At 39.3% G+C, this 16285-nt stretch overlaps 2 protein-coding genes across 2 annotated transcripts in view; one reads left to right on the top strand and one right to left on the bottom strand.

Moving 5' to 3' along the window:
* The window catches only part of LOC134753608 (putative fatty acyl-CoA reductase CG5065), a 416745-nt gene that overhangs the window by 98442 nt on the left and 302018 nt on the right, over positions 1–16285 (bottom strand). The gene's annotated exons all lie outside the window — the stretch shown is intronic.
* The window catches only part of LOC134753617 (probable multidrug resistance-associated protein lethal(2)03659), a 73727-nt gene that overhangs the window by 39164 nt on the left and 18278 nt on the right, over positions 1–16285 (top strand). The window contains exons 17-28 of the mRNA XM_063689554.1: positions 1416–1515; positions 3247–3397; positions 5361–5434; positions 5693–5858; positions 6820–6946; positions 8242–8392; positions 9146–9255; positions 10468–10591; positions 11335–11444; positions 13161–13275; positions 14264–14498; positions 15476–15662. Coding sequence (XP_063545624.1) covers positions 1416–1515; positions 3247–3397; positions 5361–5434; positions 5693–5858; positions 6820–6946; positions 8242–8392; positions 9146–9255; positions 10468–10591; positions 11335–11444; positions 13161–13275; positions 14264–14498; positions 15476–15662 — 1650 coding nt within the window. The remainder of the gene's footprint in view (positions 1–1415; positions 1516–3246; positions 3398–5360; positions 5435–5692; positions 5859–6819; positions 6947–8241; positions 8393–9145; positions 9256–10467; positions 10592–11334; positions 11445–13160; positions 13276–14263; positions 14499–15475; positions 15663–16285) is intronic.

Consider the following 16285-nt stretch of genomic DNA (forward strand, 5'->3'; position numbering starts at 1 on the left):
ACAGGAAAATTTGATATATAATAGTTGTCCGTAAACGGGCAAATTAATGAATGCCAGTGTGGCGATCGGGATCAGACGGTACACCACATTGTTTTTAAGTGTCCCATCACCAAGTTTAGCGAGAAAATAGCAGGTCTTAAGCGTAATCTGCATCACCTGATTGGATTAATCAAAATCGACTTCAGGGTTTCACTGCCATATTTTTTGTGTGGTAAGGGTTTTACCAGAATCTGAAAGTGTTGTAGAATCGATATTTGTAATAAAATTCATATAATTTCAAAGGTATACAGCTGTGTATTTGGCGCTGAAAACTTAAGAGCGGAATGCAAAAGGAGTGTACGTTATATAAACTGATTTTGGTAGTTTTACTTGTTTGTGAACAATCATAGATTCACGTATGTTAAATTTAGGTGTAGTTGTATTAATTAAAAAGTAAATTTCTACTGTCATTACCTTAGAATAGTTATGTTATAGCAGTATCCTAGGTACTGGGTAGTATTGATTGAATTTACGACAATATTGCTTTTATTTTAATTAACGATAGAACATACGGTATGGTTGAATGAATATTCATACATTTTTCATAATTGCTTATATTACATAAAAACTCTTTGTGGACACATTTCGCGAAATGTGTCATCAGGAGCAGATTAAAGTATTACGCTAAACACGAATAATTTCGTACACAGCGTACACTGACCCGCCTGTTCCTATATCTATAGCACACGCGTAATTATGATAAGTTAACCTGGATGCAAAGCTCCAGGTCCACAGAGGTCAGGTCCTCCAAAGTTCTATTCTACTGCTTGTCTGCTCTGTAGTACACCAATCAGCCGCATTTCAGGGCAGTTTTCGATATGCCGCTACCAAATGTTGGAACAACCTGCCTCCACCTATTAGAACGCTAAAAACAATTAACGGCTTCAAGTCGAAATGTCGAATGCCGTTTTTCATTTTTCATTTTATTTATTTTTCTGAATTACTTTCCTTCGTCTTCTTCACGCACTAGGCAAAATCTAGACATCTGTTTTAACTTAGTGACGGCAATAAATTGTTATCTTCTACTCATTTTATTGTTATTTTTTTCTCTCTTTATTTGTTTGTTGTTTTGTTGTTTCTTCTTTTTGTGTTCTCATTAATGTTAGTCTTTAGTTAGTTATAAGTTAGGTCCCTATCTAAAATCAGCGCTGCAGCTTACCGTGGCATTACGCTTAGTGGAATTATAGAATAGAATAGAATAGAATAGAATCGGTTTTATTCGTTAACACACAGACAATAGACATACAACATTAAAATAACATAGTGAAAATAAAGTGTCACTAAATGTATGCGCGTGCGATAGAGCTAGGAACATGCGGGTTGTACGAAATTCTAACCTAACTATAAATAAAATAGTTAATTGTTTTTCTCATCAGGAACACAGTCACAAGTTGCGATCGCAGCGGTCCATGTCGGAAGCGTCTCAGTTGTCTTTCAACCTCGATTTGGATAGCAATTTGGACCCGACTTACGAAGGTAAATATTTACATAAAGTATAGTAAAGTCAGAAGTCCAAACTCGGGGTTTGCCAGAGAGCTATGGAGCGCAGCATATTAGGTGTAAAATTAAGAGATCGAGTCCGAAACACCACGCTGCGCTCTAAGACTCAAATAATAGACGTAGCTCGGAAAGCGGCCAAGTTGAAATGGGACTGGGCTGGTCATGTCTGCCGAATGCCGGATGACTTGTGGGCCAAGTTAACCACGGAGTGGGAGCTCCACGAGTCTAACCGGGGATCCGGCAGACCTCGTCGGCGATGGCGGGATAACTTTGACTCCTTCTTGACAGGCTGGCCGGATATAGCATTAAACAGAGACGAGTGGAAAAAGAGGGGGAAGGCCTTTGCCCAGCAGTGGGACACAGTGGGCTCTGAATAAATAATAGTAAAGTGTAGTAGTAGTAGTTTTGGGTCTATTGGGTCAGCCGCATTCGAGCGAAGCCAGTGCTGTCAAACTGGTTTAACTTGGCAGACATTCTGAATCAGATTAACTAACCACTTTATTAAACGTACACAAGGCCTTCCGGTTCGATCGCCATCTTGATAGTAGCCTCGTGATTAATTTCTTTGTTTTTTGCTCATTAATATTGTTTAATGTGTAATATCGATAGCTTTATTATACAGTAATCTAATGTGGTAGTGTGCAGTGAATGGAGAATTAATCTCAAAGCGTGTTTAACCACCATTCTGGAGTCAACGGCCGGTAGTTCACGTGCTTCTCGTAAAATCCAGCTATCGGTTTTACGAGACAACTACAACAACCACCGAACAACGTCGTGCTCTAAGAGCATTTGGTATTTCTACCTCTAACCGTGTCTGGCTAGAGCCCTAGAGGCCCATAATTTTATTGTTTACCGTACACTGGCTATGGCCGATGGCCGATATGTTTTAATCAGGAAATATTAATTCGATCCCACGTGGATCCCACTCTGACGTTGGCGAAATCATCGACAGTATCGATGGAGCCATACTACCTGAAACATTGAATTGAAACGTACACAATGTCAAAATGGAAAAGTAATGTCTTCAACTTCAAATATTACTGCATAAAAATCATCCATGCGGGCTTTAGCAAATGGATGCGCTGCAAAAACAGCATTCTATATCCGTTATTGAATGGGGTTGGCCGGTTGATATAATTAGCAGATGGCGCCAGCATAGCTTGCACTGTCAATCCCTAGAATTGTGTCAATTTTTTGTTTTTTTAATGCCCTGGATGCCAGCCCTTTAAGCCAAATCTCATAGAAAAAGGGGCAAGCTATGATGGCGCCATCTCTGCAAACCTTTGACAGTTGCCAACCCCATTGGACACGAAAGGCGCTGTAAGCTTTCTTGGTATAGTTAATCCATAGCTGCTCGTGTAGAACGACTGGCAATAAGACCTAAAAAGTGTCTCCTTAACCTCAGCCATTATGCCACGGAGTCACCGATTATAATTAGACTTACATACGCTCGATAACACATATCCCTCCTTAATTTTTAGGGTTCCGTACCCAAAAGGTAAAAACGGTCCGTCTGTCCGTCTGTCTGTCACCAGGCTGTATCTCATGAACCGTGATAGCTAGACAGTTGAAATTTTCACAGATGATCTATTTCTGTTGCCGCTATAACAAAAAATAATAAAAAGTACGGAACCCTCGGTGGGCGAGTCCGACTCGCACTCGGCCGGTTTTTTTTTTAATGGATACTTATAATTTTACTTTTTTTAGGAGAAGTCCAGCATAAAGGATCTGTGGATAACAGCGTGTACATCGCGTATATAAAGAGCGGCGGCACCAAATGGTCAATGGCCTTAATGTTCACGTGTTTCCTACTAGCCCAAGTGTTCTACTCGTCTACAGACATATGGCTTAAGGAATGGTTAGTTTCATTCATTCAATCATTCGTTCACTGACTTACGCGGGGCCTTAATGTTCACGTGTTTCCTACTAGCCCAAGTGTTCTACTCGTCTACAGACATATGGCTTAAGGAATGGTTAGTTTCATTCATTCAATCATTCGTTCACTGACTTATGCGGCGTATATAAAGATCGCAAATGGTCCATGGCCTTAATGTTCACGTGTTTCCTACTAGCCCAAGTGTTCTACTCGTCTACAGACATATGGCTTAAGGAATGGTTAGTTTCATTCATTCAATCATTCGTTCACTGACTTATGCGGCGTATATAAAGAGCGCAAATGGTCCATGACCTTAATGTTCACATGTTTTCTACTCGCCCAAGTGTTCTACTCGTCTACTAACTACTGATATATGGCTTAAGGAATGGTTAGTTTCATACATTCAATGGTTCATATAACACATAAAGAGTGGCGGCAAATGGTCTATGACCTTAATGTTCACGTGTTTCCTACTTGCCCAAGTGTTCTACTCGTCTACTGATATATGTGCCATTTTCAACCAAAAGGGTACTTATTGTCGCTTGTCAGTAAGGCGCTATTTCCATATAACTTCAATTAGAAATCAACCTTATCAACAAGCGACAATGTGGTACCTTTTGGTTGAAAACGTCACATATGGCTTAACCCTTAAATGCATAATGATGTATATATGCATCGTAAAAAATATATGTTTTTTTAAATACTATGATTTTTTTCTTTATTTTTCCCTCAATCTATACAACATGACACATCTATTTCAATTTATTGAAAAGTTATACAAAAAATCATGCATTTAAGGGTTAAGGAATGGTGAGTTTCGTTCATTTATTCATTCATTCATTGACTTATGCGGCGTATATAAAGGGCACAAAATGGTCCATGACCTTAATGTTCCCTTGTTTCCTACTCGCCAAGTGTTTTACTCGTCTACTGATATATGGCTTAAGGAATGGTTAGTTTTATTCATTCAATCATTCATTCAACACATAAAGAGTGGCGGCACCAAATAGTCAATAACCTTGATTTTTATACTGGCCCAAGTGTTCTATTTATCTACTTACATAAGGCTTAAGGAATGGTTAGTTTAATTAATTCAATCATTCATTCAACACAAAGAGAGGCGGCAAGTAGTCAATGACCTTAATGTTCACGTATTTTTATTTTTTACTAACCCAATTGTTCTACTCGTCGATTGTCATATGGTTTAAGGAATGGTCAGTAATTTCATTATTCGGTCAATCATTTATTAATTCATTTTAATAAATAATAATTAATTTTGTATTTCATTTATTTATTCAATAAGGTAGATTTATGTTTATGGAAGTGATCAAAATTAGAGATGGCTAGTTTTATTAGTTATTCAATCAATCAATCAATCATGTCATCATTTATTTACCAGCACATACATGTGGTAATTTTATTCAACAGAACATAAGGTACATTTGTATTTTAAGCCGTGATTGGCTTTAGTGTGTGGGACGTATTCGGGACAAGGCATACGAAAAGTTTAAATAAGTCTGCATCTTTTCAAATGATTTTTACGCCTAAGAGCCTATTGTTTCTTTTTGTGGGCGGTCGGCCATTGTGTCTGACAATGGCACGCGCCGTAGCACGCGCTCAGACTCAATGGCACGCAATGGCCGACCGCTCGCTCGGTCTACTATATTATGCAGGTATTTTGTTGTCAAAATATCAAGAAATTCAATCAAATGTTGTGCAAGAAAATGTTGGAAATGTTTGTTGTGTATGGAAATGTTGTTCTATATTATTTATATATATTTGTGACGTTTTCAAGTAAAAGGTACCACATTGTCGCTTACCATAAGGACGAAATTTGCTAGTATCCTTATACTAATAACCTGTCAGAGCGTCATTATGGCAAGCGACAAAGTGGTACCTTTTGCTTGAAGACGACACATTTAATAACGATTGATATTATTTACAGGGTAAATATGGAAGAGGCTAATAGCGCAGCGGTGCGGGCCGCCAAGAACCAAACACCACCTGTACCTACCCCAGGTAAAAATCCGTATTTCCATACTAATAATATTATAAATGCGAATGTGACTGTCTGTCTGTCTGTTACCTCTTCACGTTTAAACCGCTGAATGAAACTCCGTTTGTATGGGTGAAATTCGGCCGAGCTTGTCGAGGACTCGCTATCATCAATACACGCTATCATAGACGGGATAGCAATATAATTACAGGATCAAGCGGGTCTATGTGCGTAATTACTCGTTTTGAGCGTCCTTTCTTTAATATTTTTATTTTTTTCAGAATTCACCGAAGTGTCCGGCAACATGTTCCACCTAACCCGCAACCAGTGTGTGTACGTGTACGCGAGTCTTATCGGAATCTGCATATTCTTTACTTGGAATAAGCTGGTGCTCTTCTACAACACTTGTATACGCGCGTCCATCACATTGCACGACACTATGTTCAGGTGCGGTCTCTTTCTACCCAAATTATACGCTCTCTTTCACTCACTATGGGTTTTAATGAAATGTGACGTTTTCAATCAAAAGGTACCACATTGTCGCTTACCATAAGGACGAAAATTGCTTGTATCTTCATACGAAAAACCTGTCATAGCGTCCTTAGCGACAATGTGCTTGAAAACAACTCAAATAAAGATTTTGAAGGGTTGATAATGCGCATGTGACAACTTTTGAATTGTCTATAGGCAACGCCATCCGCTTACCATTTGATACTGAGATAAGATAAAACTCGCTTTGCCCTGTAGTCTAAGAAATTTGTCTTGACAAATGACAAATCGTGACAAATGTTAAATATTGCCAAACTTGACAATACTATTAACAATTTACTGATAGAAGATTTGACGTATGTGAATATTCTAACAAAGAAATAAAAAGAAGTTGCATACTATAGATAGTAAACAAGCACGATAAAGATATGATTAAATGATTGAATAAATAATTAAAAATGATACACTATCTAGTTTGTAACAGCGAATTCACTTCTAAACGACCCATTTGCATGCTGCCAAAAAACAGCTAAAAAGGCTAGAACTTTTATAATATCTTCTATGTAAAACCCTTTTTAAATAAATAAATAAATAAATAAATATTATAGCACATTCTTACACAGATTGACTAAGTCCCACGGTAAGCCTAAGGAGGCTTGTGTTATGGGTACTCAGGCAACGATATATAAATACTTAAATACATAGAAAACACCCATGACTTAGGAACAAATATCTGTGCTCATCACACAAATAAATGCCCTTACCGGGATTCGAACCCAGGACCATCGGCTTCACAGGCAGGGTCACTACCCACTAGGCCAAACCGGTCGTCGTTTATGTGCTAATAAATGATTATGATTAAAAAATTAGTAACAGGTTTCTTATAAGTGATCCTATTTTAATGTTATTTTTTTTTCAGGGGAGTGACCAACGCGCCGATGTGGTTCTTCCACCATAACCCATCCGGCCGCATCCTAAATCGGTTCTCAAAAGACATGGGGCAAGTTGATACACTGCTGCCGGTCGCTTTGGTTGACTGCCTTGGGGTGAGTTGTAACCATAGAGTAACTTATACTAGAGCGGTACTGTCATAGTAAATTTTGTAACCACAGTAAATACACTGCCATCTGTCGACACACTTTAAAACTAAAAATGAAGATTTATAAAAATACGATAGAATGTAATGATTTTTTTTATTTGCATTAATTATTTTTATGATTTTGACCCATGTTCTTTCACTGATATGCGTTAAAATTGTTAAATAACAAACGAAACCGTCAACGCCATCTATACGACTGTAGACCAAAACTAGTAGCGCCCTCTGAACGAGAATCAAATTTTCTTGATTTTCGAGGCACGTTTTTTCCTTAGACTGTATCCATCTATTACAGAGTTATATCTATCTTTGGTTGTAACGTATAGTTTTTACCCTTCTGTAATTTAAATGGGGTTAGTTGATACACTGCTGCCGGTCGCTTTGTTCTAGCCTTGAGGTGAGTTGTAACGTATAGTTTTTACCCTTCTATCATTTTAATGGGGTAAGTTGATACACTGCTGCCGATCGCTTTGGTAGACCATCTGGTGGACCATGATTGAACCATGCAATTGACTTTCTTGATTTATCACCATCCTCCTGTAATTGTCCTGGCTTCATGCCATTAATACATTTAAAAATAGTAAGTTTTTTGATACAAGTTTTTATTGCTTACTGTTACGCTTTTCTTTCAACAGGCAAAAACTATTGACTCATCGAGACATTCGAGACAATCTAACAAATCCAAACACAATTATAGTATGAATTTTCTCAAATGATTTTTACGCCTAAGACCCTAATCTGTTAAACAAACACCATTGTTTATTTTGTGCGAGCGGTCGGCCATTGTGTCTGAGCGCGTGCCAAAGCAACAATGTCGTTTAAAAAGCAGCTGTATCGTGGTGGTTTTAAGGTTCAAATCTATGTAATAATATGAGCGCTCGCCTACATTGAGGTTGGCGATGGTCCTACGTTACCTTTTGTTTATAGTCTGCATCTTTTCAAATGACTTTCGTCTAAGACGGTAATCTGTTAAACAAAAGCCATTGTTCCTTTTAAGTGAGCGGTCACCCATTGTGTACCATTGAGTCTGAGCGCGTGCTACGGCGCGTGCCATTGTCAGTAGTCAGTAGTAGTCAGTATAGTTGGTCAAACCAAACTGTCAGTAAATAAAAACAAAAAAAAACTATACATCCTTTTCTTTTGGGTGCTAGTACTATTGTAAGACAAAGATAGCATGATTCTCTCTATGTTTGAAATGAGACAGTCCTTTGACAGACTATGAATATAAAATTGTCGTTGTTTCAGTTCTTCCTCGAAGTGGTATCCATCCTCGTGGTGGTGTGCCTGGTGAACTGGTGGCTGTTGCTGCCCACGGGCGTGGTGGCTGCCCTGCTGTTCCTGCTGCGGAGCCTGTTCCTCAGCACCAGTAGGGAGCTCAAGAGGATTGAGGCTATAGGTAAATTATTCATTCACCTATCCATCAATTTATTAATCTTTTATTCATTCATCAATCCATAAATCATTCCTTCTTCAATCCATCAATAAATCAATCATTGTCAAACTATCAATCCATCAATCAATCCAACCGTCAATCCATCCACTCTGTTCCTCAGCACGAGTAGGGAGCTCAAGAGGATTGAGGCTATAGGTAAATTATTCATTCAATCAACCATCCATCAATTTATTAATCTTTTAGTCATTCATCAATCCATAAATCATTCCTTCTTCAATCCGTCAATAAATCAATCATTGTGTCAAACTATCAATCCATCAGCCTATCGATCCAACCAACCATCAATCCATCCAGCTTTTCTGAAGGTGAAATAGCTTTCCTGTAGATACTTATTAGGGTTCCGTACCCAAAGGGTAAAAAAGGGACCCTATTACTGAGACTCAGCTGTCCGTCTGTCTACCCGTCCGTCTGTCACCAGGCTGTATCTCATGAACGTGATAGCAAGATAGTTGAAATTTTCACAGATGATGTATTTCTGTTGCCGCTATAACAACAAACACTAAAAAACAGAATAAAATAAATATTTAAAGGGGGCTCCCATACAACAAACGTGTTTTTTTCCCCTTTTTTTGCGTAATGGTACGGAACCCTTCGTGCGCGAGTCCCACTCGCACTTGTCCGGTTTTTTCGTTCGCTGGTTATACGCGATATAATTCCGTTTCCATTGTTTTATTGAATGTCACTGTTTTGTTTCAGCTCGCAGTCAATCGCTCAACCACACTACCGCCACGGTGGGTGGTCTCGCCACCATCAGATCGACGAAGGAAACACAGGTCACCCTTGCGCGCGAATTCGACAAGTTACAGGTACTTTTTTTAAGATGTATAAAAATACCATAAAACGTATTTATACAATTGATAAATGACTTTTTTTATGTGCATTAATTATTTTTATATGATTTTGACCCATGTTCTTTAACTGATATGCCTTAAAATTGTTAAATAACAAACGAAACCCTCTACGCCATCTATCCGAAAGTAGGCCAAAGGTAGTGGCGCCATCTGTTTGAGAATCAAATTTGATTTTTGTGGCACGTTTTTTCCTTAGACTGTATCCATCTATTACGGAGTTATATCTATATTTAATGAAACTTTCCGTTTGCCGCGACATCTATTATCGAGTAACAGTACTGAGAGTTCCGCTACTTGACGCTAGATGTAGACTACGAAAATACAAAAAATAGTATTTTGGTAACAAAACCGATATATGGAGTGAGCACTGTAAGTCTTCTTAAAGCCCGGTTTACATTTGTCTGATGTGTCGTGTTGTGTTGTGTCGTGACTAGTGTTGTGGATTTAAGCTTTGAGGCGTAAACTACAAGACTTGAGTCGCGACTGCTGAGCCTTGAAGCCTCGAACCTTAAAGCCTCGGAACCTTAACGACTCGAACGAAGAGTTCGTGTTGCTGCTTACGAGCAAAGAAACCTCGAGTCTTTTGGCCTCAAGCTTTAAAGCCTCCTAAGCTTTGAAGGTTTAAGTCTGTAAGGTTTTTAGCAGTAAAGGTTTGGAGCAAAAAGTAAAAGCTTTTAACAAAAAAGATCAACCTATGCTATAGGGTAGGGTGAAATTGAATACGTTTTTGTGAAATAGGGAAAAACAGAAAAAGATAATTATGACTTATCGCGTTTTTAGAGTCGTGACACATATCGGTTTCATACATTTAATATAATTGCGTGCACATTTGTCTGACGCAGCGTGCATTAGAAAAATGTGAACGCAACCTTATTAACCTTTTTGACGCCAATGACGGATATATCGGCACCGCAGGTCCAACGCCAAAGACGGATTAATCGGTCACAGACCACAGAGCAACATAGACCTACGTGCATGTGCATAAAGTTCAATTTCAGTTTTGACACTTCAGTGACGTGGCGTCTGAGTGACAGCTTTTGTTTGACACGGCGTCGAAAAGGTTAAATGTATGTAACCGATATGCGTCACGACACAACACAACACGACACGACAGACATGTGATCTGGGCTTAATTTCTCTTTGGTTATCTTAACTTTTTGACCACAGGACCTTCACAGTTCATCATGGACCCTGGTCCTCAACACGAACAGAGCTTTCGGATTCTGGATGGACATGGTCTGCTGCCTCTACCTCGCCTTCGTTACCTTCAGCTTCTTTCTATTTAGCGACGGTAAGAACGCCTTATAGAATTATCGCAGCAATCAGTCTTGGTGTGTTTTGATAGGACATTGCTATGATATTTTGTCCAGGCGTTATTATTTTCGTGTGTACGTTATAATATTAAATATATTAGCTCCTGATGACTCTACTCGGTACGGAGTGAAACATGTCGAGCGTTTTCGACTTAAAATACGTGAGTGACCCGTTATTAATCTATACTAATATTATAAATGCGAAAGTCTGTCTGTCTGTCTGTCTGTGTGTTCCCTCTTCACGCTTAAACCGCTGAATCGATTTAGATGAAATTTGACATAGAGATAGGTTGAATCCCTGAGAAGGACATAGGATAGTTTTTATCCCGAAAATCATCCCTTAAGAAAGTAAAAAGCCGGGTGAAATTGAGATAATTAATGAAGTGCCTGCTAATTTGTGTGTATAATATGCTCAAATTGAATTGCTATGAGAATTTTTCCAGGCGCTATACTTACTTTAGCTGCTGTTACTAAGTCCACGCAGACGAAGTCGCGGGCAAAAGCTAGTATATTTAATATGTCTGTGTCTCACGGAAGTTTTGTTATTAAAATGTACGTTATAATGTTAAACTGATGCAATTTTTTTTGAATGCAGTTTTGTTTCTTTTTTAAATCAAAGTATGATTCCTTTAAGTAAAATGAGCAAACTTAACGGTTTAAGGCACTTTCCCTCCAGGGCCCATGATTTTTTTCCAGGCTTTATATATTATTTGTTTTGTAGATACGATCGGAGGCAACGTCGGGTTGGCCATAACACAGGTTATAGGTTTAGTGGGCATGTGTCAGTACGGCATGCGGCAGACAGCTGAAGTGGAGAATCAGATGACATCCGTAAGTTAACACTTAACTAGCGATGTACCGACTATTAATTTGGCCGACTAATCGGCGCTCGGATGGCCGATTAGTCGTCCGACTAGTCTACTAGTCGGCCAGTAGGCCGAGCACATGATTGACGCGCCAGTATCTCGCCGCGAGATAGACTACCCGTCTTTTACTAACTGTATGAATTAAAGAGGGACGGGTAGTCTATGTCGCGGCTAGATACTCTCGCGCCAATCATGTGCTAGCCCGGCAGATCATTAGTTTCGTCTAAGTTCGGTTCACTTGCACTTAAAATGCACTTAAAAAAAACAATCGTTTTACCCCTTTCGTCGCGCTATTCATCATATTATATAGGGTGGGCCAGTGATAAATTCTCTTTTCGTATTGACATCTTTCGTTAATAGTACATTATTGTCGAGGCTCGGAAGTAGCTACTTGCTGGCTGAGGATTCGTTTTAAACGGACGACCTTGGGAGTCCGTTTAATTGAATCCGAAGCCAGCAAGTAGCCTTCCAGCCGAGTCATATATAGTGCTTTTCTCAAAAATGGCGCAATAAATGCAAATATAATAGAAATATTTTACAGAAGCAACGTTCTTATGTATATATTTTCACAGAAAAAAGTAAAAAGATTTGCTTTGCCGCCGTTTTTTTTTTTTTATTAAAAATGGAAGTGTATTTTTCTGCTGAAAATACGCCAACCTATTTGAGACACCTAAATAGTCGCGGTACCAACATTATAATAATAAGTACTGATCATCTGTTTGGCTGTTTAATGGACCTATGCCTTCATTTGATATGGTCACTTCAACTTTTAAAAAGTTTGCAACTCGACAAATAATGGAATTTGTATGCAACATTGCAGTCCCGAAATCGAGACTGCGATGTTTTTAACTTATTAGTTTTTGACTGACCATAAACTACGCACTTCGCGACCTACTTTTTAACCAGCAACGTCGACTTTGCCGTCCATTTTTGAGAAACATGCATTTATCATTGGCCCACCCTATAGTAACGCTAAAAATATAATAAAATAAATTAAAAATAGGACAATCGGACATAAGAAAGCGACCACACGGTGTCAATAATTCGAACAAAAGTTTTCATAAGCACCCTATAAATAGGACTTGGGGTAAATAGGTGAAAAGCTTATGGTAAATATTTGCGCTTTATTTCTTTTTGTCCTGTTTTTCTGTCACATAAAGTGCCGACTAAACGGCCATTTTTGCCGACTAGTCGCCGACTAATCGCCGAATACAAATAAGGCCGCATAGTCGGCTTTCCCGACTAGTCGGCGACTAGTCGGTACATCCCTACACTACAATATTTTAGATTTGACGGACGGGAATCTCACGTACGTCACAAATAACGTATTTTGAATAAATAAGAATTCAAACATACAAACTTACACATTTTATTATTGAAATTAAATTAATATTTTGACAGAACTTACTGTTTCACAGGAGCTAGAAACATTACAAACTTTACAAACAGATACTATGTGGATTATTCCATCAAGTTTTTTTTTAAATGACAAGAAAAACAGTAGTTTGTCTATGTGTACAGTCGCCATCAGATATATCGGAGCGTCCAAGGTGCTCACAAATATGTGAACACACTTCTATTGTCAAGGCGCTACGTGCGTGTTCAGATATTTTTGAGCACCTCGGCCGCTCCGATATATCGGATGGCGACTGTACAATGATCATAAATTGTTCGCTTACAGGTGGAAAGAATGTTGGAATACACAAACCTACAGCCAGAAAAACCGGTGGAAGTGGACACGGAAGCACTGAAGTCCAACCATCCGACCTTAAACTTCGAGAAATGGCCCGAACAAGGTAAAGTGGAAGACCTCCGAATATTTACAGACATGAGACACTTGTACTATTGTCACAGGGCGGACATGCTATACATCAAAAATGACTTGCGTTTGTATGTGTGAACGGCACGTCTGTACACGCGTCATGCGTCATAGTGTGAGTAAGTTGCTTAAAAATAGTACTGAGAGCACGTCAGAAGTCCGCCAGATTTCTGTCGCGGGGCGAGGTAACTCGAGTCGGGGCGGGGCGGTGCGTAACCGTTCTGTATTACTTATACTATTACTTATTCTGTGACTGAGCTCGGCTTTCAGGCTTCGCATTAAAAAAAAAAACTGTTTATTTCATTAAAAAGACATGCAATATTTACAGAACTTAACTACTAATCTTAAATTAAAATTTAAAATTTAGACACTTGTTCGTAAAAATACTTGGACCTTAAAACCACCACGATACAGTTGCTTTTTAAATGACATTGTTGCTTTGGCGCGTGGCTTATACGAGAGCTAACCGCTAACCGCTCCCACAAAAGAAACAATGGCTTTTGTTTAACAAATTAGGGTCTTAGGCGTAAAAATGATTTGAGAAAATTCATACTATTGTAAGGACTAGATGGTTTAAACAACGACATCTTGGAAGTGTTCTTTATTCATGAAGCGCTATCTTACTCTAACATTATTGTTTTTAAACATATTAATATCGGGTCACTCACGTATTTTAAGTCGAAAACGCTCGACATGGAGGGCTGCGGCCCGCAGTCTGCACCGTCGACGCAAGCTCCTGATGACACTCCTCGGTACGGAGTGAAACATGTCGAGCGTTTTCGACTTAAAATACTTGAGTGACCCGTTATTAATATGTCTGTGTCTCACGGAAGTTTTGTTATTAAAATTATTGTTATTGTATATGTCTATCCTTATTACTCTTAAGTTGTTATTACATATCGATTATGAGTATTATGGTTCGACTTGGATATCGACTTTGCCCTTACACTATAATTAAATTGCAGGTGAAATCGCCTTCGAGGACGTATCCCTAGAATACGAGAAACCCCCCAAAAGGGAAGAACTTCAGAAACCCCATAAAAAGCACAATGATATCGAAGCCCCCAAAGTGGTTGATGCGAAAGATCTTCCAACGTATGCTATAAAGGGTGTGAGTTTCGTTGTGAGGCCTGCTGAGAAGGTAGCTGTCGTTGGGAGAACCGGAGCTGGGAAAAGCTCACTCATACAGGCTTTATTCAGGTAGGTAATACTATAGTAAATACTTAGCGCCTACATATAATGTTGGAGCAATTTTTCTAAACTGTAGTTGTTGCTATGATATCTCTATCAGGCGCATTCATATTCATCATCATTCTAGCCTTCAGTCGCCCACTGCTGAGCATAGGCCTCTCTTCGTGTACGCCACTTATCCCGGTCCTGGGCTAGTCTCATCCAAAAGTGCCCCGCGATTTTACCAACGTCGTCCACCCAACGAGCCAACGGACGCCAGGCGCTTCTTTCATTCGACAGCGGCCACCAATCTGTCAACTCCTGAACCGTGGCAAAGAATGGGACAACGCTAAGACCAGGGGCCCCTTCCTAGAAAAAAGCCTTTAAATGGCTTTATCGTTTATTTGTCAGCACCGCTGCCTACTGGGCATCCATCGTATGAAAAGGAACCTCGACACGAAAAGAAGAAGAAGAATCGTTTATCGAATAGCCCCAACGATTGGCTTTCCCTTTGAATTGCTTACCCGTTCATTTGACTAAGCTCTAGGAAGGGGTTTCCCTTTCAGAGATACCGCTATGAAATGAAAGGATATCCCATTCGTAATTCAAAAAATTACGACATCTGTGCCGTCAACGCGCTAGACATCCAGTCCTTTACTTTAAACATAAATAAGTAATATTTAATTCTATTTTTACGAAGAGCAAGTTGAAAATGGAATAAGAGTTTTAATTTATAATCGATACCCCTTCAAGAGGTTAGCGCTTAAGGAACGGGTATCCAATGGGTATGGGTATGGGTATGGGTAATGGGTTAAGACATAATGACATGTAAAAATATTTTTTATCAATAAATGATCGTATCGTATCAACCCGTATTTTGAAGCTCTTAAAAAGCCAAATTAAAGGGTTTTCGTTAGCAACGCCTTTGGTAAGCGAGATATTGGATGGGATACCGGGCGGGTCCCTGAAAAAGACTATAATTGAACTATAAGACATATTTATTACAGGTTAGGTAAAACGTCAGGCAAGATCTCAGTGGACGGCGTGACGCCCGAGGAGGCCGGGCTCCGCGCGTGGCGCCAGCGCCTCGTGGCGCTCCCACAACGGCCTGCCTTGTTCGCCGGACCGCTACGGGACAATCTAGACCCGCAGCATATATATACTGATGCTGAGATATACAACGCACTTCACGAGGTGAGATTCTAAGCGCCATAACATATTGATTCAATGTTAGAGCGCCTGATAAAATACTTGGTGCAAAGTTTACTTTTTGTAAATTTTGCTGTCATGGTCATATCAGGCGCTAACATGGAGACAATTGTGAGTGGTATGATAATTAGTGGTAAAGACAGCGTCTCGACGCGCTCCTGCAACGGCCCTGTTCGCCGGACCGTTACGGGACAATCTAGACCCGCAGCAATATACACTGATGCTGAGATATACAACGCACTTCATGAGGTGAGATTTTAAGCGCCATAACATATTGTTTCAATAACCGAATTTAAACTATCGTGAGACATATTAACTTAACTAACTTAGCGGTTTCACACACGTATTTTTAATCACTTGCGCGACATGAGTGTTTCAATGTTAGAGCGCCTGATAAAATACTTGGTGCAACGTTCACTTTTTGTAAATTTTGCTGTCATAGTCATATAGAATAGAATAGAATAGTTTTTGTTCGTAAATACACAGACAATAGACATACATTAAAAGAACATAGTGAAAATAAAGTGTCACGAAATGGCCCCATCTCAGCATGCTGCTGGCGACTTCCAGCGCTGATCTTCCGATGAGACCATATAGATATGTTAATC

Source organism: Cydia strobilella, chromosome 27, assembly GCF_947568885.1.
Source record: "Cydia strobilella chromosome 27, ilCydStro3.1, whole genome shotgun sequence".
Classification (NCBI taxonomy): domain Eukaryota; kingdom Metazoa; phylum Arthropoda; class Insecta; order Lepidoptera; family Tortricidae; genus Cydia; species Cydia strobilella.